Consider the following 25,320-nt stretch of genomic DNA (forward strand, 5'->3'; position numbering starts at 1 on the left):
AGTTCGAGTTAATTGAGGTAAAGTAAATTAAAATTTCCTAGGGACTTTTTGCACTGCACTTATTATATGTAAATATTTAATTATTTTTATTGCACTTATTTATTATTTTTAGTTATTATGTTTCAAATTTATTTATTTATTAAACATCTTATAAAATTTTGACGATGGTGACGATGGTATTTCCCTGAATTACCCATCAATTTACTAATAGTTGCAGACGACCGTGTGCGAGTTCGAGTAAATTGAGGTAAATTAAATTAAAATTTCCTAGGGACTTTTTGCACTGCACTTATGTAAATATTTATTTATTTTTTTACTCGAACTCGCACACGGTCTAAAAAAAATCTTTGCATTTATTAATTAAATATATAGTTAATAGATATAAAAAATACATATATATAAATAACTTAATATATCAATTGTATGTTTAATTTTCTTGTGTGATATATTATTAAGTGAGCTTTATAAAAGTTTATAAAAGTTCTATCAACTGCGTGAATGAGCTCATTATAATGTAAACGTTCACTCATAAATATATATAAGCAAGTACCTAAATGAGACAGTGTGAATGATTATTTAGAATCAACTTTTTATTACTACATCTATAATTATACAACGCATAAGAAATTTGTTATTTGACTTATATCGGATTAGCGAATACAACTATTGTATAGTAAAAGTAATTTAGTTCCAATTCCAAAAATTTACTACAGGGTCTCTGAAAGATATCACAAGTCTGGCATCATTGCCACTTGTTATTAAACAGCTGAGTTAAATTTGTGGTTTTAATGTAGTAAATAAATTGAGTTCAAAAAAGATAAAAGATACAGATTTGTTTATGAAGACATGAATCGTGGAAAAATCGCTTTCGGTAAAATAAACTTAAATCTGAGCACAATTGGTGTAGATGAAGTCCAACAACCCCAAAATGCTGATGCTAGTGGCTCCACAGGGTTTAAGAAAATAGACAATGCTAAGCTAATGCAGCGCTTGGATGAAGTTTCAGATGATCTAGAAAGCCAACACATAAAAGATATAATGGGCATAAGTGGTTTTGGTAAAAAATCAGCAAAATCATTTGATATTAATGTAAGTATACGCAGAATTTTAATAAGGAGCACAGCAAATTTAAAAATGTTTTATAAATTCAGGAACAAATCGCAAAAGCACGTAAAATAGCGCAAGTCAAAAGTGTTGAACAAGAAATACAACACGAAGAAGATAGTGAATCTGACAACGAAATAATAGGACCTATGCCTACGGCTTTCAAGGAACAAAAAGATGCACCCAAATTTGCAACCGAAAATGATGAAGACAGTGACGAAAATGAAGGTGAAGATGATGAGGAGGATGATGAGAAAATGTTAGAACGTAGAATTCCAAATACACATGAAGTACAAATGCAACATGGGTCGCGTGCGGTGTTAGCACTGGCTGGTGATCCATCCGGGGCACGCATGGTCTCTGGTTCAATAGACTACGATATGTGCTTTTGGGACTTCGCTGGAATGGATGCCTCAATGCATAGTTTTCGTAACTTGCAACCTTGTGAAAATTATCCAATTCGTGGACTTAACTACTCTGTTACTGGCGATATGATACTAGTTGTTTCTGGTAACTCACAAGCAAAAGTTTTAGATCGTGATGGTTTCGAAAAAATGGAATGTGTTAAAGGTGATCAATACATAAGCGATATGGCGCGTACAAAAGGCCATACCGCACAGTTAACATCCGGCTGCTGGCATCCATTCACAAAAGAGGAATTTCTTACAGCAGCATTAGATGGTACATTACGTATTTGGCAAGGGTTAAGAGTGAAGGAACAAAAGTCTGTAATTAAAACTAGGGCCGTAGGTGGTTTGCGTACAACACCGTCTGCATGTGCTTACAATAAAGATGCCACACTTATTGCAGCTGGATGTACAGATGGGTCCATACAAGCGTGGGACACAAGAAAAATGTTCGTTAATACAACACTTTGCTTAAGAAAGGCGCATCAGAAAGATGTTGAAATAACATCAATCGTATTTTCTTATTTAGGTAAGAACGGTATTGTTGGTATGTTAATTAAATATAAAACAATTTTTTTTTCTTCAGGCAACCAAATCGCTACACGTTCCAATGATGAGACTATGAAGCTTTGGGATTTGAGAGCATTGAAAGAACCTTTGCACACTTGGTCGAATCTTTATTCACGTTACGACACAACTGATTGTTGCTTTAGTCCTGACGATCGGATACTTGTAACTGGAGAATCCTTACCAAAAGGTCCACAAGTAGCCAATCTCTACTTTTATAGCACAAAAACATTCGAGGAAGTGAAACGCATACCCGTTGCAAATTCACATATTATTAAGACGCTGTGGCATCCAAAGTTGAATCAACTTTTTGTTAGTTGTGGAAATGGCTTAGTGAAATGTTACTATGATGAAAAACGCAGCATTCGTGGTGCCAAGTTATGTGTTGTCAAAACACATCGTAAGAAAAAATATACAGAAATGGGTGGAGTGTCTCAAATTATCACTCCTCATGCATTGCCCATGTTTAGACAAGAGAAATCGAAATCATCGCGTACAAAATTGGAAAAGGAACGGTTGGATCCAGTTAAGTCTCGACGACCAGATTTACCTATTACGAGCGGACAAGGGGGTCGAGTTGCAAGTTCTGGTGGTACATTGTCATCTTATGTCATACGGAATTTAGGTTTAAGTAAACGCGTTGATGATGACCAGGATCCACGCGAAGCAATATTGAAGTACGCTAAAGAGGCTGAAGAGAACCCCTATTGGATTGCCCCAGCATATAAAAAAACACAACCAACACCGATTTTCTCTGAATCTAATAACAGTGGAGAACCACAATCAAAAAAATCTAAGGATGAATAAAGTAAAACATTATAAAATTGGATTTTCAGTGATTTGTTTTTATAATCAGTATTTTTAATTCTAGAAAATACATTTTCGTTACTTTTAAAACGAAATTGTGAGATAATCACAGAAAAGGCTAGAGTTAATAAGCATATTTTGATAATTGGTTATATGATGGCATGTGTATGAAATGATAATTATATGTATAAGCTTATATTTAATCTTAAAAAAGCTACTTAGCAGTGTAATTTCATATTAAAGTTCGTTAATAATAATAAAATAATCGAAGAGCTAGAAATGTGGCCATAAGAAATACTTGCATATATTACTCTGCCCTAAATTAAACCGAATTAATTATTATCCAAAACAAAATATTCTACTTTCTTTTACGTTCATTTTTACCCACATCATGAAAATAAAATATATGGTTTTCCCATATTGTTTGGAGGTTTAATGAAGTCTGTTCTTATAATTTTTATACTCATTTCATATCTCATACCGACATCTGACATATTTTCAAGGCACTTTCCAGCACTTCTCGTACCATAATAAAAATGTAATATGTATATGAGTTGTTAATATATTTTAAATACTCAAAACAATAAAATTTTATTATTAAAACGATTAATACTTTACATCCTATCAAACGTGAAAATGTGAATTCTCGTTTTGAAATTGATATTAAATGTATCTATATAAATTTATATAAATATATACCAACATCAATAAAATAATTGTCTGCTATTGTGTCGTTTTTTTAACACATCCGAAAGTAGCAATATCTCTGGTGTTTACAGACTCGTTTAAGGAGAACTTTTGAAAACTAATACAAAGCTCAAATGGAATTTTAGCATGATTGAATAAAATTCATTACCCAAAATATTTGAGAGCAGTTTGAACCCTACTTGCATATGCGACTAGTTGATAGAGTCAATTACCTTTACTTTGCCTGTCTTAAGCATTTTCAAATAATAAATTAATAGTTTAAAAAACCATAGATAGTTGTACCTATGGAATTAATAGTTGCTCTCATGGAATTAATTCTTGTGTGATCGCTATTTATTATAGTTTAATATATAAGTTTACTGCTCCTATACAATAGCTGTGAAACTAAAAACGAGTTTCCTTCTTTGTTATTGATTATTGTAATTAGTATAACTTTGAGAAATTAAAAAAATAAAAAAAAACGTACGAGATTGTTCACATTCTTGCCCTAATAATATAAAACGTGAATCTTTCTGTTCGAAGGCCATTCAACCAAAAATTCTTCCTTATATTTAATGACTAAGTAATACTACTCTGTAATTATAATAGGTCTATTCCACAAGCTACTCGTAGTCACTTTCAGTAGCACTCTGTATACACAAGTACGTTCCACCAGCAAATTTTCGTGTAAATAAGAGCATCTGAGAGAGCGTAACATCCCTGTCGAAACACAGACTTTACTCGTACATTTTATTTCAATGTTTTAATATTGATGTGTGAATCAGTTTGGTTTGAATTTAAATTTTTGTATTGTTTATTTGCGCAGCACTGGTGTTCTCACCAGACTTTACACAAAGCTGTTCCATAAACATTTGTGTAAAGAGCGTAATTTGGCACTTTACTTGTGTTACGCTCTCAGTTTATACTTTACTTGGGTGTACTACGAGTAGCTCGTGAAACAGATCTAATATGTGCAAGCTTGTAATGTTGCATTAAATTGTTTTAAAATTTTGCTTAAAATTCCATATGTAATAAAATACAAAAAATTAATAACTCAGTTTGGATGACATGAAAAATGACTTTTTTAGTGTTATTGTTTAATTGTTCATTGTATGTTATTTTATTTTATTTATCCGTTTACACTATTATATTCGTATTTATCTCTATAAGTGTGCAACAATTAGTTACTTTTTTCATACACAATCCATATAAAAATATGCAAAATAATAACAACTGAGATTTTCATATAAACTCAATTGAGATTTAAGATAAATATGAGTTAAATGTTAAAGGTTTGTGCAATGCAAGAAATATTTATTTTTTGTTTTGAAATAGAATACAATTCTTTTTATAATTAATTTAATTTATTACATACGATTAAAACTTCAGCTTAAGCAAAGAAACGAACCACTAAAAGTGCCTCATCTAATATACCGCACCATGTTTGGCTGTTGCTATTGTGAATGAATACTTTTAATATGACATCTATGCGTAAACAAAACGATTTCATTAAGTTGTTTAAATTGGTTCTGTAAATTTTAATTGTTTTATAATGGATAACGTAATTATTGATTTCTTTTACTATATAAAACCATTTGTTAACTTAAGTTTTTTTAAAAGGAATTGCGAGCGAAAATTGATATGTGTTCCCAAACTGCGGAAACGTTTACTAGTTTGTATTATAATGCTGTGGATAAGCGTCGCCATGTGAGTTAGATCAATTATTAATATAAATATGAATAAAATAACTATAAATTCGGCACTTGCATTTTGATCTATAATATACTCGTAAACATGTAGCAATATAAGTATTTAGTACACAGTCCATTTGCACATTTAATCGTATTTTATTTATTTTTTTTTCTTACTACCGCAGCAAGTAAGTCGTTTATATTTAGACAACGCGACGTACATATGGAATGGAAACCCATTTATTGGGAAGGACAAAATTCAGAGTTTCTTTTTAGAATTACCAGCGTCAGAACACAACATTACAACGCTTGATGCACAACCAATTATAGATGAAAGTATGACAGGAACGACAACCGTAATCATCAAAGCAGCTGGTACAATTAAATATCAAGATCAACCAACGAAGGCTTTCTGTCAAACTTTCGTCGTCACAGCTGTAGAAAATAAGTGGAAAATAGCTTCAGATATTTTTCGCCTGCAAGAAGTGGCTTCAGATAGTTAGAATTAGAACATTTATTTAACACTTTGTATGATTAAAATTTGTATAGAACAATAATGTAAACATAAAAACAATAAAATACATATATTTCCTGAATAGTGTCTTATAGTTGAATTTTCTCAGATTGCGACTGAGTTGAAGTTAGTGGAATATTTGATTCGAAGTCATTCTGAGTTGGTAATATATCTTGAGATAATGGTTCACTTTCACAAAAATTTTCCATACCTTCGGTATTAATTGTAAAGGATTCTGTGTGAACAGCCAATAACTCTTCTAATATGTTCGAAGCCTTACGTAATTTTGCCGGACCTTCAACCGTCTTTTGCACACTATCTTCGACAGGAGGTTCTTCATGCGACACATTTGCTTCGATTGATATGTCTTCCGCGTGTCCAGCATTATTTTCAGTTGGAGTAGATTCAATATCGGTAGCTGATACGCTAGTTGTTAATGACTTTCTTTCCATGTAGTCAAAATAATCCAAATGCAATATATTGCGCTTTTTTCTTAGTCGCCATTCCGACTTCAGTTTTGGGAGTATATCACTCTGTACATAAACGCATTCGTCTTTGTAGCGATTTACTCCCTTCGCTACTAATTTCAAGATAGCTTTCTCAGATTTATTTTTTAATCGCCCCTGCTGCAGCAAACTTTCGTAGCAATCATTTACCGCATTCCAGCGTGTCATATTTACACGACAGGGCACGCGGCGGCAAAGTTTTATTAGCTCTTTTTGGGAAAATTCCCGTTGCAAGTCCTCTTCTGTTGGTTGCTATAAAATAGAAATTTATTCGTGATTTTTGAAAGTTATAAACCGCAATTTTCCGCTTACCCATATTTCAATTAATTGTTTATATATTTCACTTTTATTTGATTCCGCCATGTAGTTCAAATTATATTGGAATGTTTATACAGAAAAAATACAAAATGTTAATATACAGAAAAAATACAAAATGTTATACAGAAAAAATACAAAATACAGAAAAAATACAAAATGTTAACAGAAAAAATACGAAATGTTAATATACAAAAAAAACAAAATTATTATTGAAGTATTTGTAAAACTTTAAATGGCGCTATTTTTATGACATTTGAAGACTATTGTGAACGGGTTTAAAAAGACGATTTCAGTGCAACGATTTATATATCCTGAGATGCTACTGTGAATTAAAACCGCTGAGTCAGCATACACGAAAAATTATTTGTGCCAAGAAGAGATAACGGAGAAGAAGAGATGATGTATAAAATGTAACAAAAATATTTTAGGTCAATGCCGAGAATAAATTTTAACTATTTATACATGATAATAATCATAAATATAGATTCGTTATTTAAATAACAAAATTTAAATAATGTGTATGAATGAAAGATATAATTATTTTATTATTTTGTAGCCAACTATGTTATAATTTTATTATATATTGGTTTATATGTAAATTTATTTCACAGGTTAAAAAGAAGTGACCACTTGTCCGAATATAGAAGCACTGTAAATAGAAGAGCATGTTCAAATGTAAGATTTTTGTTATTTGCTATGTAAATTAAAAAAAATTGAGAATAAAATAAGAAGAGAAATGAGAAAAAGGGACATGAGAAAGGGACATTTTTTTGAATAAATGTCAGTGACAGTTGACCTTTATAATACCGAGAAAATATTTTGAAAGAAAATATTTTTTAAATTTGAATATAGGTGAAAAAAACTATAACTGTTATTAGTATGTAATTTTTAACAATCGATTTGTAAAAAAAAACAATTAATTTCATTAATTTGTGGCAGTATGGGCACTTTCGAAATTAACTTAACTTCAGTTTTCGAAATTAAGAAAATTTGGCTGTCTGAACATAGTATTACACTTAATTTTCATTAACTTTACAAAGAGCTACCGTAGTTTTTAACTTATTTAAAAATAAAGTAAAAAAAATTAGACCGAAAAAGTCGAAAGCAACTCTTAAAAATAAATTTCCCACAAGAGAAATTACAAATATTTTAAATATTTGTCACATGTTTTATATGTAATATCAAAATAAGCAAGAGTTAAGCTGTAAACAAACGTACTGATAAAGTAAGTATTTAGGTCGTGTGCGACTTAGGCTAAGTTGCGTTCTAAATGAGGGAAATTCTAAGTTGTGTCGATAATGAATTGATGTGTCGATACGTGTTGATAAATGGCAAAATGTATGCAGTGCAAAAAATCCCAAAAAATCTCCCATTTGGTTTAGCATCAACTTAGCCTAACTCGCACACGTCCTTAATATAATCTTTGTTATTATTTGAATATGTAATAGATATATTAAATATTTATATAGAAATGATATAATATATAAATTATATATTTAATTTTTTAAATTCAAAAAGTCAATGAGAAAAAGAAGTACATATTAGTATTTAGGTCGTGTGCGAGTTAGACTAAGTTGCGTTTTAAATGAGGGAAATTCTAAGTTGTGTCGATAATGAATTGATGTGTCGATACGTGTTGATAAATGGCAAAATGTGTGCAGTGCAAAAAATCCCATAAAATCTCCCATTTGGTTTAGCATCAACTTAGCCTAACTCGCACACGTCCTTAATAAAGTTATTTTTAAGGCCGTGTGCGAGTTCGAGTAAATTGATGGTTGAGTGAGGGAAATAGTAAATTCTGTTGGCATAGCAGCGAATGTGGTATTTATATATAGCACTACCATAATTTATATGTCTATTCTTATTTATGTCTATTTAGGCCGTGTGCAGTTCATGTCCCTATAATTTTTGCGTGATTGCATTTTTGCATTTCAGTAAATATAGATCTCTGCCTCTGTGAATATGTCCAAAACTGAATGTCAAAACAATTGAATAAGCCGCTGTAAATAATATATTTTATTTAACTCATGTCTGTCAAAGTTGGCATTTCGGCTACTTACCGCGCGCCTGCAATTGGCTTGTTGTCTTCTGTGAGTTTTTGCAAAGTTTTTTTGGGAAGTGTAAGCCTAAGTTTTGCAATTGTTTTTATAAGTTTAACAAGTTGTGGAATAGCGGAATATTAATTACATTTCGATAATATGACGGAAGCTTTGGAATATAACGATATATCTACAGAAGTACGCGGAGTGCTTGTAAGTTAGACAAAAGCATTTTATTTCACCGGAATGTATTACACCATTTTTTCTATATTGCAGACACCTGGTCGTCTTAAATTAACTGAACAGAATATAATATTTAAAAACATAAAGACTGGAAAAGTCGATCAAATTTCCGTAGATGATATTGATTTAATAAATTCGCAGAAGTTTGTTGGCAACTGGGGTTTGCGTGTTTTTACAAAAAATGGCGTATTGCATCGTTTTTGCGGCTTTAAAGATAGTGAAGTTGAAAAAGTAGCGAAATTCATCAAGAAAGCTTATCACCAAGAGATGGTGGAAAAGGAGTTGTGCGTTAAAGGCTGGAATTGGGGTACAGCTCGTTTTAAGGGTTCCATATTGAGTTTTGACAAAGACTCAAAGACTATATTTGAAGTCCCATTGACGAATGTTTCACAATGTATGACTGGTAAAAATGAGGTTACCTTGGAATTTCATCAAAACGATGACGCACCAGTCGGTTTACTTGAGATGCGTTTTCATATACCAACGGTGGAGTCAGCTGAAGAGGATCCCGTTGAGAGTTTTCAAAATAATGTCATGAGTAAGGCATCAGTCATATCTGCTTCGGGAGATGCAATTGCGATATTTCGTGAAATTCATTGTCTCACGCCACGTGGTCGATATGATATAAAAATTTTCTCTACATTTTTTCAACTACATGGAAAAACATTTGATTATAAAATTCCAATGGATTCTGTGTTGCGTTTATTTTTATTGCCGCACAAAGATAATCGTCAAATGTTTTTTGTGTTGAGTTTAGATCCACCAATAAAACAAGGTCAAACTCGGTACCATTTCTTGGTTTTGCTATTTGGACCAGAGGAGGAAACTTCTATTGAGTTGCCATTCACAGAGGAAGAGCTAAAGGAAAAATATGAAAATAAACTTGAAAAAGAATTGTCGGGACCTCTGTATGAAGTAATGGGCAAAGTAATGAAGGTGTTGATAGGAAGAAAGATTACTGGTCCTGGAAATTTTATTGGGTAATATAACGAACATTGTTAAATGTTCAATATTTCCATTTATATATGTTTTTTATTTAGGCATTCTGGCACTCCCGCAGTTGGGTGTTCATTTAAGGCTGCTGCCGGTTATTTATATCCTTTGGAACGCGGTTTTATTTACATTCATAAGCCCCCAGTGCATATACGCTTTGAAGAAATCGCTACTGTGAATTTCGCACGTAGCGGTGGATCTACACGCAGTTTCGATTTTGAAATTACTCTTAAGAATGGCACAGTTCATACATTCAGTTCAATTGAGAAGGAAGAATATGGCAAACTATTTGATTTTATACAACAAAAGAAGTTGTCTGTTAGCAATATTGGCAAAGATAAGGGTGGCTATAAAGATGTTGATTTTGGTGATTCAGATAATGAAAATGAACCGGATGCATATTTGGCACGCGTACAAGCTGAAGGTCGTGAAAAGGAGTCAGATGATGATGACGGATCTGACGATGAATCCACCGATGAAGATTTTAAGCCGAATGAAAATGAATCTGATGTTGCTGAGGAATATGATAGCAATGTTCAAAGTGATTCTTCAGATGACTCAGATGCAAGTGGTGGTGGTGGTGGTGGTGGTGGTGGCGGTGGCGATTCAGGCGGTGAGTCTAAGAAAAAGCAAAAAAAAGAAAAGAAGGAGAAAAAGGAACGTAAAGAAAAAACAGTGGTAATTCAAATTTATATAAAATTAGAATTAAAAAAAATAATTTAAAAAATATGTATTTGCAGAAAAAAACTTCAAAGAAAAATAAAGATGCTAATAAGCCAAAACGTGCAACAACTGCTTTTATGTTATGGTTAAATGATATGCGCGAACAAATCAAAAAAGACAATCCTGGAATAAAGGTAACTGAAATTGCTAAAAAAGGTGGCGAAATGTGGAAAGAACTTAAAGATAAATCAAAATGGGAAGAAAAAGCAGCAAAGGATAAGCAACGTTATCTCGATGAAATGAAAGATTATAAGCCGAAAGATGGTAGTGATGATGAAGGTGACAAAGGTACAAAGAACAAACGTAAAAAGGAGACTTCTACGAAAAAAGCAGCTAATGTCTCTGGCAGTTTTAAAAGCAAAGAATATATATCTGAAGATGATGATTCAAGTGATAGCGGCAAGGATAAGGTGAGATATAACAATTGATGAAACCTAAAATCATTTTTTTAAAATAAAATTTATTGTTTTTCGTTGCAGAAAAAGTCAAATGATGGAGAACCAGAAAAGAAAAAGTCTAAAACTGTAAGTAACTAAATAGATGAATTGAATCTTGATGTATTTGTATATAACATTTAATTTGAATTAAATTGACTGTATATATTACTATTAACTGTTTTTAGTCGAGCAAAATGAAGCCAACAAAACAAGATAAAAAGAAAGATGATAGTGAAGATGATGATGATATGAACGAAGATGACTTAAGTGAAGAGGACGAATCCGGCAGTGCTTCCGCTGTAGACAGCGATTAAATCTGCTATAGGCGCCATTAAATACAAGCAAAAAAATATTTTTTTATACAAGTTTTAAGTTATTATTATATATAGTTATTAAAAATATCGAATACCACGTTTTTATATAGTATGGTGAAATACATACAAATATGTGATTTAACTTCCTATTCTGTTATTGATATGAACCATTCTGTTACTTACTATGTATTCAAATCTACAAATATTCCAAAATACATTAGGCAGAAAATTATATGCCAAATGAAATAAAAACAGAGCTTTTTTAATTTTGTATGAAAAGCATTTTGATTGAAATTACTGATACCGTCATTTATACACAATTATTTTATGATTTGCTTTTAATAATTTGCAAAGTATTTTTTATAGTTATTTCAATATAGAATTTGAAAACGTCGTGTTGTTATAACCGAGTGCTTATAACTTTCATTATGAATTTTAAGGATAATATGCTTAAATCGATAATCGCAATATATATGCTGCAAATAATATTTGTAAGTGTTATTTGTTGTTTATATATTGTTTATATTGTAAAGTTTGAAGTCACTGTTCTAGTGCTATGGCTTGTCAAAGTTCACCAACATCCAATGTTTCAATTTGGATGAAAATTTTTCTCATTTTTCGGAGTGTCGTATGAGGGCGGTTAAGCGAGATGTTACTGAAATAAACATTAAAGCCAAATTATTACAATCAATTACAGCTAATATTACTGTAAGTTACAGATAATAAATAATATATTTCTTATTTGCAGCAGAAAAAATGATCAAATACACTCTTGTGTCCAGGACTCTAATATCAACTTGACGTGTTGCTAAAACCTACGTTACTAACCAAATGTAAAGCACATTCTTATTATATCCGATCATATTACGGGGACTTGCCTAAAGAAAACCTATGTTATTAATATATTATATAAAAAGTCTAGACAATTAGTTGATTCTCTATTCAAATATTTATATTCATTTATATTACAATTCCATATTTCCTATAAGCTAGAAACATACGGCGTTGACTAGTATATTTGTTTATTGGAGAAGATAAGTATTAAATTTATCAAAAAAATCAAAAATCCGGTTGTCATATATGAATTTTGTTAGGATTATAATTCTAGCATCAATAGAATTTTGTGGATATATTCAAAAGAGTGTTTGGGATATTTCTTCCAGCCAGCGGTATAGAATCTATTAGAGTTTTTTCTAACAGAAAAAATATAGATGTTATACCACATTGAGAACAGTTCCAAATACCATAAAAATTACACTTTATACAATTTTTTTTATCGTTTTAGAGAAGATATCATACCATATATGTCTCTTCTTACCATTCCGGTTGTGAAACCTTGTTTATTACTTACACTTACGTAATTGAATCTCACAGTTATGGATCGTTCATGGTCGTATTTAGTAGCTTAGGCCAAACATCTTTTTCAGCTACTTAATGTCATTACTTAACGGTGTCGAGTACCTTCAAATCATTTGTCACCTTACCTCATTTTCTACCACCCCAAGTATCGAATCGAACGCCTTTTCACCGGAAGCACTTTCATCCATTCACATAGAATACCCAAAGTATTGATGTTACAGCTCATTCCCTTGTTATTTGATACTCATTCGGATCAATGTAATCTAATGGGATCTTTAGTTATTATCCAAGCTTTTCGATAATACAGCGAAAAAGGCATAAATAGAAAAAAGACTTGTAGTGTGTGATTTTTATTAGTCGAAATTGTCTATTATTTCCCAATTGTGATTACAACCCCAAGTAGTATCTGTTGATAAAAATGGGTTTTCGTTGAATCTATAGGCTGACGTCAGTTTTTAGTGTTCGTTTATTGTTTCAAAAAAATATACACTAATAAGATATTTGTAGGTTTATATTTCACAGATAGCTTAAAAATAAATCCTCAGCAATTTATGTTGTAATGGTTTTCTTCTCATCTCCCAATGTTTATGTGTATATTTCCACATATTTTAAAATTTTGTTACAGATGCGTTGGCAATTAATGAAGAAAGCAAGTGGCTATAAACCATTCCTCTATGATGTCTCAGCAGATGTATGTGACTATTTGGAAAAACCCAACCATCCATTTATTAATATAATACTACACTCTTTCGGTAATCATAGCATTAAAGTACAAAAATGCCCCATTAATGTAAGAATAATATAGATATTTAAAGTTTTATATTGTAAAATTACTTTATTTCATTTAAGGATGAAATTGGTTTGGTACAGTTTCAATTTCCGATGAAGACTTTGGAGTCTTTGCCATTGCCTTTTGGAGAGTATGGGCTATTTTCTACTTTTACTGTGCAGGGCATTGAACGCGCGGCAATAAAAGCTTATTTTGTACTAACAGAGTTTTAGAATACTATGAAAGCCTATAAACAATATATGTAAAATATATGTTAAATTATGTGTTACGAGTTTAATTTAAATCGCTTACTCTTTGATGCTAATTACATTATTATGAGTTTGAAATAATTTGGTTATACATTAATGTGGTCAAATAGTCTATGCGCAATATTTTTTGATATACTTATGTACAAAAAAAACACAAATATATTTATTATATTAATTTTTTAGAGTTATGTAAGGGAACAGAAATTAACAAGATTCTAAGCATACAGAGTAAAAGAGTACTATAATCATAATCAAGCGGCGAGGTTTCCTTAAATATTTTTTTCTTTTCCACACTTTTTTTACCCAACTACATATTCTTATATGTTATATACCCAACCATAACCCATATCTTCTTATTTGTAATTCCTTTCATGTTATTTACTATATTGATCTCCCTGGGCTATAACAACAACAACAACTGCAACTGCATATTAACACCGACCATATTAGATATTGATTACAAGAGATAAGTGTTGCTTATTACTAATTACAATAGAAATCTTTTGCTTATTTAACTCAATACAAACTAGATGTTTTTTAAAAAATTAACTGCTTAACTTAATTTGTCATGGCAACTCTTATATAGTTCAATTGCCAGAATAGGCTATTATTGAAGTATCGGCGAACTTAAGAGTATATGAATGTAGAAATTAATTAAACGCAGAAAATGTTAAATTAAGAAAATGTTTAAGAAAAATGTTTTGTTACTGAGATGAGTCATTTTTAAGAAAATCATAGAAAGAAGGCAAAACGAAATACACTAATCTCGCTATAACGCGGTACCCTTATAACACGTTTTCATATTACGCAATTTCAATCCTTCCCATATCACGGACATTCTCCCATATAACGAAGGGATTTATAGAGATTTTATAACTAGCTTCGCGTACCTTTGCACGTGTGTATACGAGGTATACCCCTATAACGTGTTTTCCTATAACGCGGAACCAATCTACCGCGTTTTACACAACAAACTCAAGTATTGAATGGATTTCTTTTTTTAAATAGCTAACGAAGCACTATTTACATTTTGTGAAAGTCTCAATTGTATCTTTTAATATAAATATAATACTATGAAATAATAATAAGTGTTTTTATATATTTATGAATCATTTTTGCAGGTGAAACAAAACGCACTTAAGTATCTTTACCTTTGAGTCTGCTCACTGTTTATTGACATAATTACAAATGAATGAATTTAGGTTAATCAGTCAATAAAATTAGGGTGCATTGACTTGTCAAAGCTGGAGAGGAGTACAAAAACTCTAACTCAACAAATTTGGCTTATCGAATAAAAATTTATGAATTTTGATATTTTTTAATTACAAACACGGTGGATAATTACTCTTCAATGAACTTATTTGAACTTAGTATCTTTGCATTCAAAAAAGGAAATACTTTAACCTTAAATTTTGAGAACTAGATGTTTTATCTGATATATAAGTGTAACTCAGTAGAGGCGACTGAGCAATAAAGTTCACACCCTCACAATATATTATAGGGCAACTGTGAATAAACTTCACACATAAATTTAATCAATTTTGAATCAATGAAATTATTATTTTAATACTCAGCGATATTTTTTGATAATTTTACAGGTTCATTATATAGAACAAGTGACAAAAAAGGATTTATGACGGCAAATATTTGAAAATATAAGTTACGAAATAAATTGATTTAAAAAATATATTTAGATTATGATAATTACATTGCCAATCATGGAAAGTTTAGGGATTCATATAAGCCTCAAACTCTCTGTAACTCTTTTAGACGATTTGTCTTAGTATTACAATAACAATTACTTCTAACAAACCATCTGGTTTTAATAAAAAAACCTTATACCGTCTTGATTCTTTCTTACAACTTCGATTGAGTATATTAAAACTGTTACAAAATGTATAGATGAATCGTAAGGTATGAGTACAATCATGTTCACCATAAAAGCAAGGCATAGGTAAATCATTGTTAAGATTTACCTAATTTTGTCCAGATAATGAAGAAACCAACAAAACATAAACGTTAAAATTTTTTTTTGATTTGGCTGAAGCTGCTAGCCGTAAAGAAGTCATTCCGTTTGTCCAAGTTTCTTTAATAGAAGAGTTCCGATTTTGTAGTGTGAAGAAAAGGTTAATAGAGATAATAAATGATGAGGATCGGTGGGAATATTGTATGGAGAGGATTGATGGGAAGGATGTAGTGATAATGAGTGAAAAAATACTTGTCAATACGAATTTTATATTTTATTTTATACAAAATATTTTCCACAAACGAGTTCAGGTGGTCTGGTAGTGTTGGGTTTATAATTAATGGCATTACGAAGAATTCTTTTCTTGAATAAATAAATTTATATTGCTCTAAGTGAAGCTGGCTAAGTACCATATTAGAAACACATGGGTAAGCATATAGCGGATTGGTTGTGCAAAGCAAATTAGTTAAATGGTACTATTTAATTGTTTGTGCCTGAGACGACAATTTTTCAGATGGTCGTTTTCTATGTGGGATCGATCAAGTAATGCTAAGCAGAAATCACAACTTCAATAATTTGAAAAAATGGCAAACATTTTCGATTGATTGAGCATGATTTCTCAAGTACTGAACATGGTAAGGAAAGTAATAAGTAAACTCATTAGAAATTCTGTACAGGTTAAAAGATATTTGATATTTAGCTTTCAAGACACTTTTACCTATTGGTAAGTATTTACAATTATGTATTAGCCTTTATATATTGATTACTTTTATCTTGTAGCGCTTCTATCTTAGAGTATACTAAAGATGGAAGTTCCGTATATCGAGAGAATTATAGGGTTGTCTACCTGTCATCCGTAAACAATATTTTAAAATATATATTTTTGGATCCCATCCACCGAGTTTTTAACAATGACGACACTTGATTTTTTAATATGTAGAGTTAGAACAACAAAATTTAAAATTAATAAGAATTTTAATATTGGGGTAACTTTTTACCAATTACAACTGTGACAACTGTTTCTTTTTCTTTGCATTATGTTAAATTGTGTTTCAGATATAACAATTCGAGCATTTTTGATGGTTTGAGTAACATATATATAATATGTAACATATAATAAAAATATATATATGTAAAGTTTTGGCACACCAGTAAGCGTGCTCTTAAGTAGTAGTAGTGTGTGTGCTCTTAAAGAGATCAGATTATGAGTACTTGCTATACGTGTGAAGATAAACTAGGCACAAAATAACTCCTTTAACTGTAATATATATATATTATTCCGGGACCACATTTTTTATGATAACCTGGCTGAGGTATAAAATCGTTCATTGCTCGAAGTTTAGTAAATTAAGTATGACTGACTAATCTTATAATTTTGGCTTTAAACATATTACAGTTAATTTTGTCGGTAGGCGTTTTTATCCATTAATTATCATAAACTATGTGAGATGTCATATTTACACATAGTGATATAAACACACAATATGATATATAGCGTAAAGTATTGTTCATTTAATTCTATCGAGGAATGACTTAGAAAAAAGCTTTTAATGCATCTAAATTGTGTCTATCTATAATATTAAATAATAATGAAAACCAAATTGATGTTAAAAAATATATTTTAATCAACAACTATCCAAAGTTTTCAAAAATGCTATTAGCAATTTAGAATTGTTACAAAACGTTATAAAACAAGATGAAATATATATTATTTTAAGATTTAGAGATGATGTCATGTGAGAAGAGTGCTTCAGTTTCATGCGTACTCTGTCTTTTTAAGTTAGTCTTTTTTTATAATTAGTATATTTATAGGTGTTCAAATTTAGAATATTGCAGCTTTTTTATATTCTTGAAGTTTATTTTCCGGAGCTTATGCGATCCATCCAATAAGCAAAGAGGCGAATTATTTCTATGTTTGGATTCCAGAAGAGGTCAGGTTGCTGCAATTTAAAAACAGTATATAAGACCTTATATATTTTGTGTGCGTTATTTCAACAAGTGGTGCTATTGTTGTTATTAGCAATGGTGTAGATGATTTAATGAGAGAAAATTTTGATGAGATTAATTTGAAATTTATCGATTGCAAGTATTGAATTTGAAAAATGCAAATTTTCAAATCCAAATTCTCAAAACTTTTCTTCGAGGTATTTGTATTCGAAAATGAAATTGTCTCTACTTTCCTCTATCCATTTGTCAAAGTCAAATTGCACATAATCGCCCCTTTCGTAATCACTTGTTATAAGTACCGGATCAGAACGTCTTTTCAGCCAAACTCGTTCACCTTGATGGAAGCGCCAACGAAGTTTTTTTAATGCCTTTGATGCTAAATAATTAGACATGGAACCATTTGTGTAGTAAAATATGAAAAACAAGGAATTAATTTCAAGACTGTCGTAAAACTGTGTAGTGTTCCAGAATTGAAAACAATTTCCGGGATATTGCTTTGGAGTTGTAGGCGCAACATATGGTATATAATCGGCTTTCTCGGGTGGCGGTGAATTGAAACCGTCAAATTTCACAAACTCATTATAAGAAGAATTCATCAATTCTAACTGCCATTTTGTTATATCGTCATAGCCCTGAGTACCTGCTGGTATAACTGGATCATTGATTTTCAATATGCGATCGCCAAGAACTGATGGACCAACTTGAGTTTTACGATCGGTTACAAAATATTCTTCATCTGAATCGACATCATTAGCATTTTCTTTCATTTCTAGCTTAACCTCGCTGGGCAAGGGCTGGATTTTGGAATTTTTTGTTGACAACATTTTTTGTTCCGTTTTCATATCCGTTTTAGATACTTTTACATCTGCTGCAGTTTTCTTTAAGGTAATATTTTTAAATTGTGGAGAATTATAGTTCAACAATGGTGGTTTACTGGTATTCCTCATATTTGATGGTTTTTGTGAAGCAACCGAAGCATATGTAGTTCCTGAACAGACATTCATGGATGTATATTTCGGTTCTGCCGCCTTTCGCTTGAAGGAAGTATCGACTAGTATTATTTTAGATCTTCGCGATGTCGATGAATTTATTTCTTTTTTATGTGGACTGTTCGGTAATACAACAGAATTTACAGACTCAAAAACTGGAATGGATTTAACATTTGTGTTACTTGAATTTAAAAAGACTGTTTCGCCTTCGCGCGTAAGTAGTTCAGCTGTTGACAAATTTGAAGACACCGAAACTGGCTTAAGCTCCAAATTTGCTTCAGCTTCAGAGTCTGGATTATCCACAACTAAGTTAGGTGTGGACCTGGAGACTGTGCTAGTGTACCAATTTGTGGCACAACCTGAAGCAACTACCTCTGCGATTGTAGGTCTTTGGTCTTTGATATCTAGATTTGCTGGTGCATAAAACTCGCGCAAACTTTGCAACGCCTGTTTTGATGTTGAAGGTATATCGTCATTATTTATAATTTTACTTAATGTCACTTCAGGATTCCAACCTTCATATTTATATGATCTTTCTGACGTATTTGGTGTTAAAGAGTCAAGTTTGTTATCAATATCAAATATATTATTATCGAATGGAGTAATTGTTTTGGCTCGCGAAGCTGCAGATATACCAGCATCTAATACGTCTTTCGTTTTATGCGAACGCAAAGGATTGGATTTAGATAGAGTTGTAGGTCTTGGTATTTCTGCAATTGACTCCAATGGTTCAGTTTTAATTTTATTTTGTCTTTCTTTTGACGATGATGCATCTGCGCCATTACACCCAGGATCATTATATGTTATTACTATACTACTAGATCCTGTTGAACTACTTGTCGACCGTGGGGAATCGCTGTTTTCAAAAGTGCTTAAAATATCTTCATACAAGTATGTATTTTCAGCAAACTCTGGTTCTTGTGACGAATCAATATAGTATTGCACATCATCTCTTATTTTATGAATAGGCTCATATCCGATTGTATCATTGTCCAGTAAGCGCAATATAGTTTCTAATCGTTCGACATGCCAGTTGTGACGTGATAGTCTAAATGTAGACCTGTCTAACCGTTCCTGCTTTTCATTATCTAAACGCTTATTTTTTTTTGAAGTTGGACAACTCTTCAGCGATTCTATTTCACTCTCGAATAAGTCGATTTGTATTTGCAAGGAGTATATAGCGTTGGTTAGCCAATTACGTATGTCATCTTTAATACGATCACAGGGATCCATTTTTTGAGCAGCATCAAGACCTTCCTTGGAATAAGCCTTTGTTTTTGTTTCCCTCTCTATAATTTTAAAACGCTCCATTTGCGTTTCTATTAAACGTTTGTTGTTATATAACTCGGTTTTATCTTTTACTTCGCTCAATTGTAGCCAAACTTTTATTTGATCCCTTAAACGTTGCAATTTTTTGATTTCTTTTTGCAAATCATTTTCGTACTTCTTCTTCAAATTCAAGTTTTTCGAGTTATGTATTTTATTCCAAATTTCTTCAAATATCTCGACACCTTCAGCGACCTTCTTCATTCCTCGTTCTATTTCAATCAGCAATTTCTTCGAAGCAGCCATCGTAAGTATTTTGAAAAATATGCTAAAGAAATAAATATGCAATACAACAATTATTAACTAAATAATTAATTTTTATTACTAATAAATATTAACAATTTAATAACTTAAGGAAAAATGGAAGTAATACCTCAAAACAAATAAAATTATATTTTAAATATATATAATCTTAAAGTTACTATCCCTAAGATAGAAATGATACCAACAATATGAGGACATTTTAATGATATAATAGTTATAAATATTTCTCTCTCTTCAACATATAATAGTAATTCCAAATTTATCTGAATATAAACTAAATAAATGATCTCTTAATACAACAAAAAAAAAAAAAATCGTATGAAAAGGGCTTTTCTATTAAGTCGTGATACAAACAGTTTTTAGATATAAAGTTCCAAAACCCCTACTATTTTTATATCAATTTAATACATAAATAATTCACTATATGTAACTAAATAAACACAATATGTGACTCAACCCGCAGCGATCAAGTAAACTCCAGCGATAAACATATTGGGGTGGTCCAAAAAATATTTTGTTAAATCTTATCATTATAGACGTAATACTTTCAAAATCCCTATGAACTATGAAATACTAAAGAACGTGATGAGTGGTTGTTGGTCGTCACAGATAAGCGGATTAAGAACATGGATTCGGACGTCTCGTGAATAGATCGAAATAATTATGTACAAGCAATTTTATTTTCTTTGACACAGTTTGTAAGCAATTGATTAGACAATGTTGTTCAAACGAATATCGTTCTAACGTTCTTGACGAAAATTGCTTGGCTGACTTCACGAGTTGCTCTAAAATGTTATTCCCTAACGTGAGAAATGCGAAGCACAGTTGGCATATTGATTGTTAAGGCTACAAGGGACAATTTTAAATTAAAGGTAATTTGATCAATGTTCTGTAGTTAAGAAAGAAGCTTAAAAAAAGGATATAAAAACAAAACAAAAATAAAAAGGATTGTTTCGAGAAGTATAGGATATAGCCGTGCTCAGCGTTATTGAGCTATTTATCCAGAAGAATACAAATAATGTTCATTAATAGTTAGAAGTGAGTTGAATATTCGACTAATCTCAAAACTCGTTTTCACTATTATATTACGCAGGAGTGTTTGGGTACAGGAACTTTTAAAAAACTTATAGTCTAAGGACAAAAACAGAGAGACAATCCAAAGTGCAATTAATAAATGACAAAAAAATGTCTATATGCTGAAATGCACGCTTGAAAATTTGAAATTCTAGCAAATCAAGATCTTGCTAGAAAATGTGAAAGAAAACAGTATTCCTCGTTCTACCATTATTGTGAACAATGAAGATTTTTTTGAAGTAGTGAATATTAGACGGGACACATAATCGAAACAAAAAATATTAAAATTATACTTATATTTACTGTATTATGCCGGGACTATATTTCAATAATCTAATAAAATAATAATAATGTATAAGGAATCTAATTGGATACTCTTATTTTAGATCACAAACTGATAAGGACTTTTGTGTCAAAATGCGAGCACCTATTCATTTGAAAAATAGCAAAAATCATTTGTGAAATCTGAAGATTATAAACTAATTTTGTGTCCTCGCAACAGGGATACAATCGATATAATGAATGCATGCCACACTTTGGAAAAGTTATGGTTTGCTTATGCTCTGATAAGAACACTAATAGACGATTGCGGGTTCCGTCTATTCGAGAAGTTCGACGTGGTAGAGTTAAGGCAAAAATTTTACAGGAACAGCAATCACTAATAGTAATATTCTCATTTGGAATTGTTGGGACACAATAAAAAGCTACGCCTGACACTATTTTCCTGTCAACCAGCATTTCTGCCTACGTATGCTCCGATCAAGCTGTAGAGCTTTTGTCATTATATGTATTAATAAAAAACTATATAAAAACTGTCAACAAATTAATTGAAAATAATACACCACCTGAATAGTAATAAAGTAGTTCCAAAAGCTACCGCCTGATAGTATATGTTATCAAAAATTTGGTTTAAGAACATTTGGATATTTTTTAGAAAAAGAAATTTCAAGAAATCGTTAAAGCTATAATCAGCAAGAACTGAAAAAATAAAAATAAGTTTCTTTATTGTATTAATTAAAATATTTACAAAATAATATACATATATATTCTGCATAGTGATATATAATTTGTATAAGAACAATGGCTCAGTTAAGACTTTCTAGGAGGTACAAAAATATGAGGCAATATTTATATTAATTATACAAGCAAAAACTAGTCGCGTCACCTAGCGTACATGAAATTTCTAGAACGATTATATAAAAAATTTTTAACATATGGCGCGTTTAGTTACTTGTGTATTTTATGTAAAAATTTGCAACTTGATATCTTGAGTACCCACCACTATCGACATATAGCATAGCTGAAAGATTGTCTGAAAATACCACTCACATAATATTCAAGTGAAATAAATAGCTATAGACTCCAATTACATATCATATTTGTAAATATGTATATATTTTAAATAATCAATAAATATTACATTAATGAAATATGAGAGCTTAGGAATCCGTTTAAAAACACATTTTTACAAATGAAAATGAAATTGTATTAATATGTGTTTGTATGTATATGTATATACGCTAATGCGTTTATCTACTAAAACAATACTATAAAACTATATAATACATAGATATTAATATAAACTCATACAGATGTATATATATTAAATTTGCAAGTCATATATAAATGTGTTCTTAACCCATTTCTAAATAAATTGGATATATATATATATGAAATAAGATATGTATGTGTGGCGTCTGCTAAAATATCGAACGATGCTTCGTGAAAATATCGTTGGACCTCGTAGACGAACAACCTCGTAGAATCGCATGCTTCAAAGGAGTGTACTAGTGTCTTTGAATATTTTTTGTGAAATAAAATAACAATATATGTTACCTCAGCTATATTAAATAAATTATTTCACAAATTATACATTTCAACCTTAAGCTTATAAAAATAAGAAATTATTCTTGATAAGTGCAACTTTAGGAAATAGAGCTGAAGTTTACAAAAATGGGCGTCATTTTTTATTGCTAAAATGATAAGGTGGTCATTAAGGTTTTAGTAACCAACTTATCATAAAACCTTAAGGTTATATATATTTTAAAATATATATGGCGAGTATGCTTAAATGTTTTCATATTAAACATATTATGACGATAGAAGCATGTATTATCTTACCGACGTAATAACAAACCTTTATATACATTGTCAGGATAAGCTAAAATTTTAGTTTTAATTTTACAAAAACTTTAATAAAATCACAATTTTTCAACACAAAGAATTGTCGGTGCTTAACTTAAAAAAAAACGTACTACTCTAAGAACACTTTCTGCTTCTAGTTTCACAATTGTAAGCTATTTCTAGGACTCCGCACAAACCCGTCAACCGTCACTGACTTCTCAACACGAAATGAAACATAGATTGACTAAAATATATCCTCTATACGGCAGAATGGATAGACAATTCCAGCTTTCTGACTTGACGAAAGAAACAATGAAATGAAAAACTCCCCACAATTCTCAAATTCCAATAGTTGCGAAATCAGAGTTGTTAAAAGCGCTGATAGTGATTTTTTTCTAATTAGAATAACTTATATTTGTTCTAGAAACAATGTCATTATAGAAATATCTGTAATATAATATTTGCATTTGCAATTGATAATATATGACATTTATATATATGTATACATATATAGACCATATATCTTTTTACATAAAACTTGATATATTGCGCGTTAAGGTGTTATTGATGTCCTAAACCTAGAATTAACTATCCTTCTTATTAAATACAAAATAACCTTGAATTTGAATTGTAAAATAATAATAAAAATATTTTATAAAAATAAGTTATTACTTTTATATACTTACACTTATCTCGCACTCGTCTCACAACTAATCTTTGTACCATATGTTGATTGTATGTAAATGGTTGATCTATATTGTATTTCCAAAAACTATTTGCAACAATTATTTCATAATTTTTTTGTATCGAAATAAATATTTTTAAATTAAATTTTGTATCCCTAAAATTTTTGTACAATTTATATTTTTAAAAAATATTAAATTTTACATTACATATGTAATATTGATTTCACAAATTTTAATCAAACTCTGTTTACTGAGATGCATTTCTTTTATAAATAAATTTTATAAATAAATTGTATTAAATTACAGAAAAGTGTAGATATCAAATAGATAAATAAGGTAAATACATGAAGATTTTGACCTTTCTCAAATAATTTGAGCCATTAATAAACCTTTAACATTACGTGTACACTATTAACTCGATAACTCCAAAGTAATATTTGATAAGTGGGGCCATCGATTAATGTCTATCCCTACAATTGATTTTAGTGTAATGACATATATTAAATCCAAAATCCTTTTTTGTGCGTGTTTTTAGAAAAATTGATCCCTTTACTTCATTTCCTGGTTACACCAATTAGAGTGAACTGATTAATCAGCTGTTGTGGACTAAATTTACATTTGCATATTGCGTTCATAGCATATTTGTCCTAATAATTAAATTCACTATTACCAATTTTTTGACAGAATTATAAATATTAAAATAGATTTATTTATTTATATCCATCTTTTACATTAAATACAATTTTTTAGTTTGTTGCAATTGTAGTAATCGTAAACATATATTTATAATAGCATAAGAGAAAGTAAATATATGTGGACTTATTAAAATATTTTAATATATGAAATATGTAATATTATTACTTCACATTATTTTGGGACTTTAGCATCACATCAGCGCAAGGTTTGACACTGTTGCGAATTTCCTTTAACATACCTGACTTGAAGCCAGGGCGCCGATAGATATAAAACGTATGAAAGAAATATGTTTGAATAATGGAAATAGTAGATAAGATGTTTCAAATGCTTATAAAAGACAGAAGTTAGTGAAGAGATCAATGCCGTAAAATTTTACATATTAGCGCAATATAAACAAAAAAATGTGTTATATTTAAGATGTTATAAGCACATAGAAATAATAATGGTATATGCCTTTATGAATGAATATATATATTTAATTGTTTCGTATTATGTGCATTA

The 25,320-nt window shown here is 30.5% G+C and overlaps 6 protein-coding genes and 1 long non-coding RNA gene across 11 annotated transcripts; 5 read left to right on the plus strand and 2 right to left on the minus strand.

Annotated features, from left to right (window-relative positions):
- The first annotated feature begins 789 nt into the window (after window positions 1–789).
- LOC119684510 (gastrulation defective protein 1 homolog) lies at window positions 790–2,907 on the plus strand. The gene is made up of 3 exons (XM_038098565.1): window positions 790–1,089; window positions 1,152–2,040; window positions 2,098–2,907. Exons 1-3 carry the CDS (start codon window positions 847–849, stop codon window positions 2,883–2,885), a joined length of 1,920 nt encoding a protein of 639 aa, XP_037954493.1. The 5' UTR covers window positions 790–846; the 3' UTR covers window positions 2,886–2,907.
- A 2,129-nt stretch (window positions 2,908–5,036) lies between these two features.
- LOC119684537 (NTF2-related export protein) lies at window positions 5,037–5,850 on the plus strand. Its single transcript, XM_038098598.1, has 3 exons — window positions 5,037–5,133; window positions 5,193–5,279; window positions 5,449–5,850. The coding sequence occupies exons 1-3, from the start codon at window positions 5,125–5,127 to the stop codon at window positions 5,764–5,766; spliced, it is 414 nt and encodes a 137-aa protein (XP_037954526.1). The 5' UTR covers window positions 5,037–5,124; the 3' UTR covers window positions 5,767–5,850.
- Window positions 5,778–6,748, minus strand: LOC119684532 (telomere-binding protein cav-like). The gene is made up of 2 exons (XM_038098593.1): window positions 6,596–6,748; window positions 5,778–6,535 (listed from the first exon to the last, which is right to left on the minus strand). Exons 1-2 carry the CDS (start codon window positions 6,644–6,646, stop codon window positions 5,867–5,869), a joined length of 720 nt encoding a protein of 239 aa, XP_037954521.1. The 5' UTR covers window positions 6,647–6,748; the 3' UTR covers window positions 5,778–5,866.
- Window positions 6,749–6,817: 69 nt separating this feature from the next.
- On the plus strand, window positions 6,818–7,276 carry LOC119684540. The gene is made up of 2 exons (XR_005252741.1): window positions 6,818–7,029; window positions 7,213–7,276. It is a non-coding gene; the product is annotated as an uncharacterized LOC119684540 (long non-coding RNA).
- A 471-nt stretch (window positions 7,277–7,747) lies between these two features.
- On the plus strand, window positions 7,748–11,568 carry LOC119684505 (FACT complex subunit Ssrp1). Its single transcript, XM_038098560.1, has 7 exons — window positions 7,748–7,826; window positions 8,481–8,853; window positions 8,917–9,863; window positions 9,924–10,554; window positions 10,617–11,009; window positions 11,079–11,123; window positions 11,222–11,568. Exons 2-7 carry the CDS (start codon window positions 8,800–8,802, stop codon window positions 11,348–11,350), a joined length of 2,199 nt encoding a protein of 732 aa, XP_037954488.1. The 5' UTR covers window positions 7,748–7,826; window positions 8,481–8,799; the 3' UTR covers window positions 11,351–11,568.
- A 210-nt stretch (window positions 11,569–11,778) lies between these two features.
- Window positions 11,779–13,711, plus strand: LOC119685406. Its single transcript, XM_038099675.1, has 4 exons — window positions 11,779–11,841; window positions 11,903–12,058; window positions 13,335–13,499; window positions 13,559–13,711. Exons 1-4 carry the CDS (start codon window positions 11,779–11,781, stop codon window positions 13,709–13,711), a joined length of 537 nt encoding a protein of 178 aa, XP_037955603.1.
- A 3,603-nt stretch (window positions 13,712–17,314) lies between these two features.
- Window positions 17,315–24,264, minus strand: LOC119684503 (CCR4-NOT transcription complex subunit 3-like). 5 transcript variants are annotated; one of them, XM_038098556.1, is made up of 2 exons: window positions 24,124–24,264; window positions 17,315–20,243 (listed from the first exon to the last, which is right to left on the minus strand). In XM_038098556.1, exon 2 carries the CDS (start codon window positions 20,219–20,221, stop codon window positions 17,840–17,842), a length of 2,382 nt encoding a protein of 793 aa, XP_037954484.1. In that variant the 5' UTR covers window positions 20,222–20,243; window positions 24,124–24,264; the 3' UTR covers window positions 17,315–17,839. The 5 variants fall into 5 exon arrangements, with proteins under 5 accessions (XP_037954484.1, XP_037954485.1, XP_037954483.1 ...); XM_038098557.1 differs by lacking the exon at window positions 24,124–24,264 and adding an exon at window positions 23,569–23,683; XM_038098555.1 differs by lacking the exon at window positions 24,124–24,264 and adding an exon at window positions 23,451–23,560.
- Between the last annotated feature and the right edge of the window lie 1,056 nt (window positions 24,265–25,320).

This window comes from Teleopsis dalmanni, chromosome 2, assembly GCF_002237135.1.
Source record: "Teleopsis dalmanni isolate 2A chromosome 2, ASM223713v2, whole genome shotgun sequence".
Taxonomy (NCBI): Eukaryota; Metazoa; Arthropoda; class Insecta; order Diptera; family Diopsidae; genus Teleopsis; species Teleopsis dalmanni.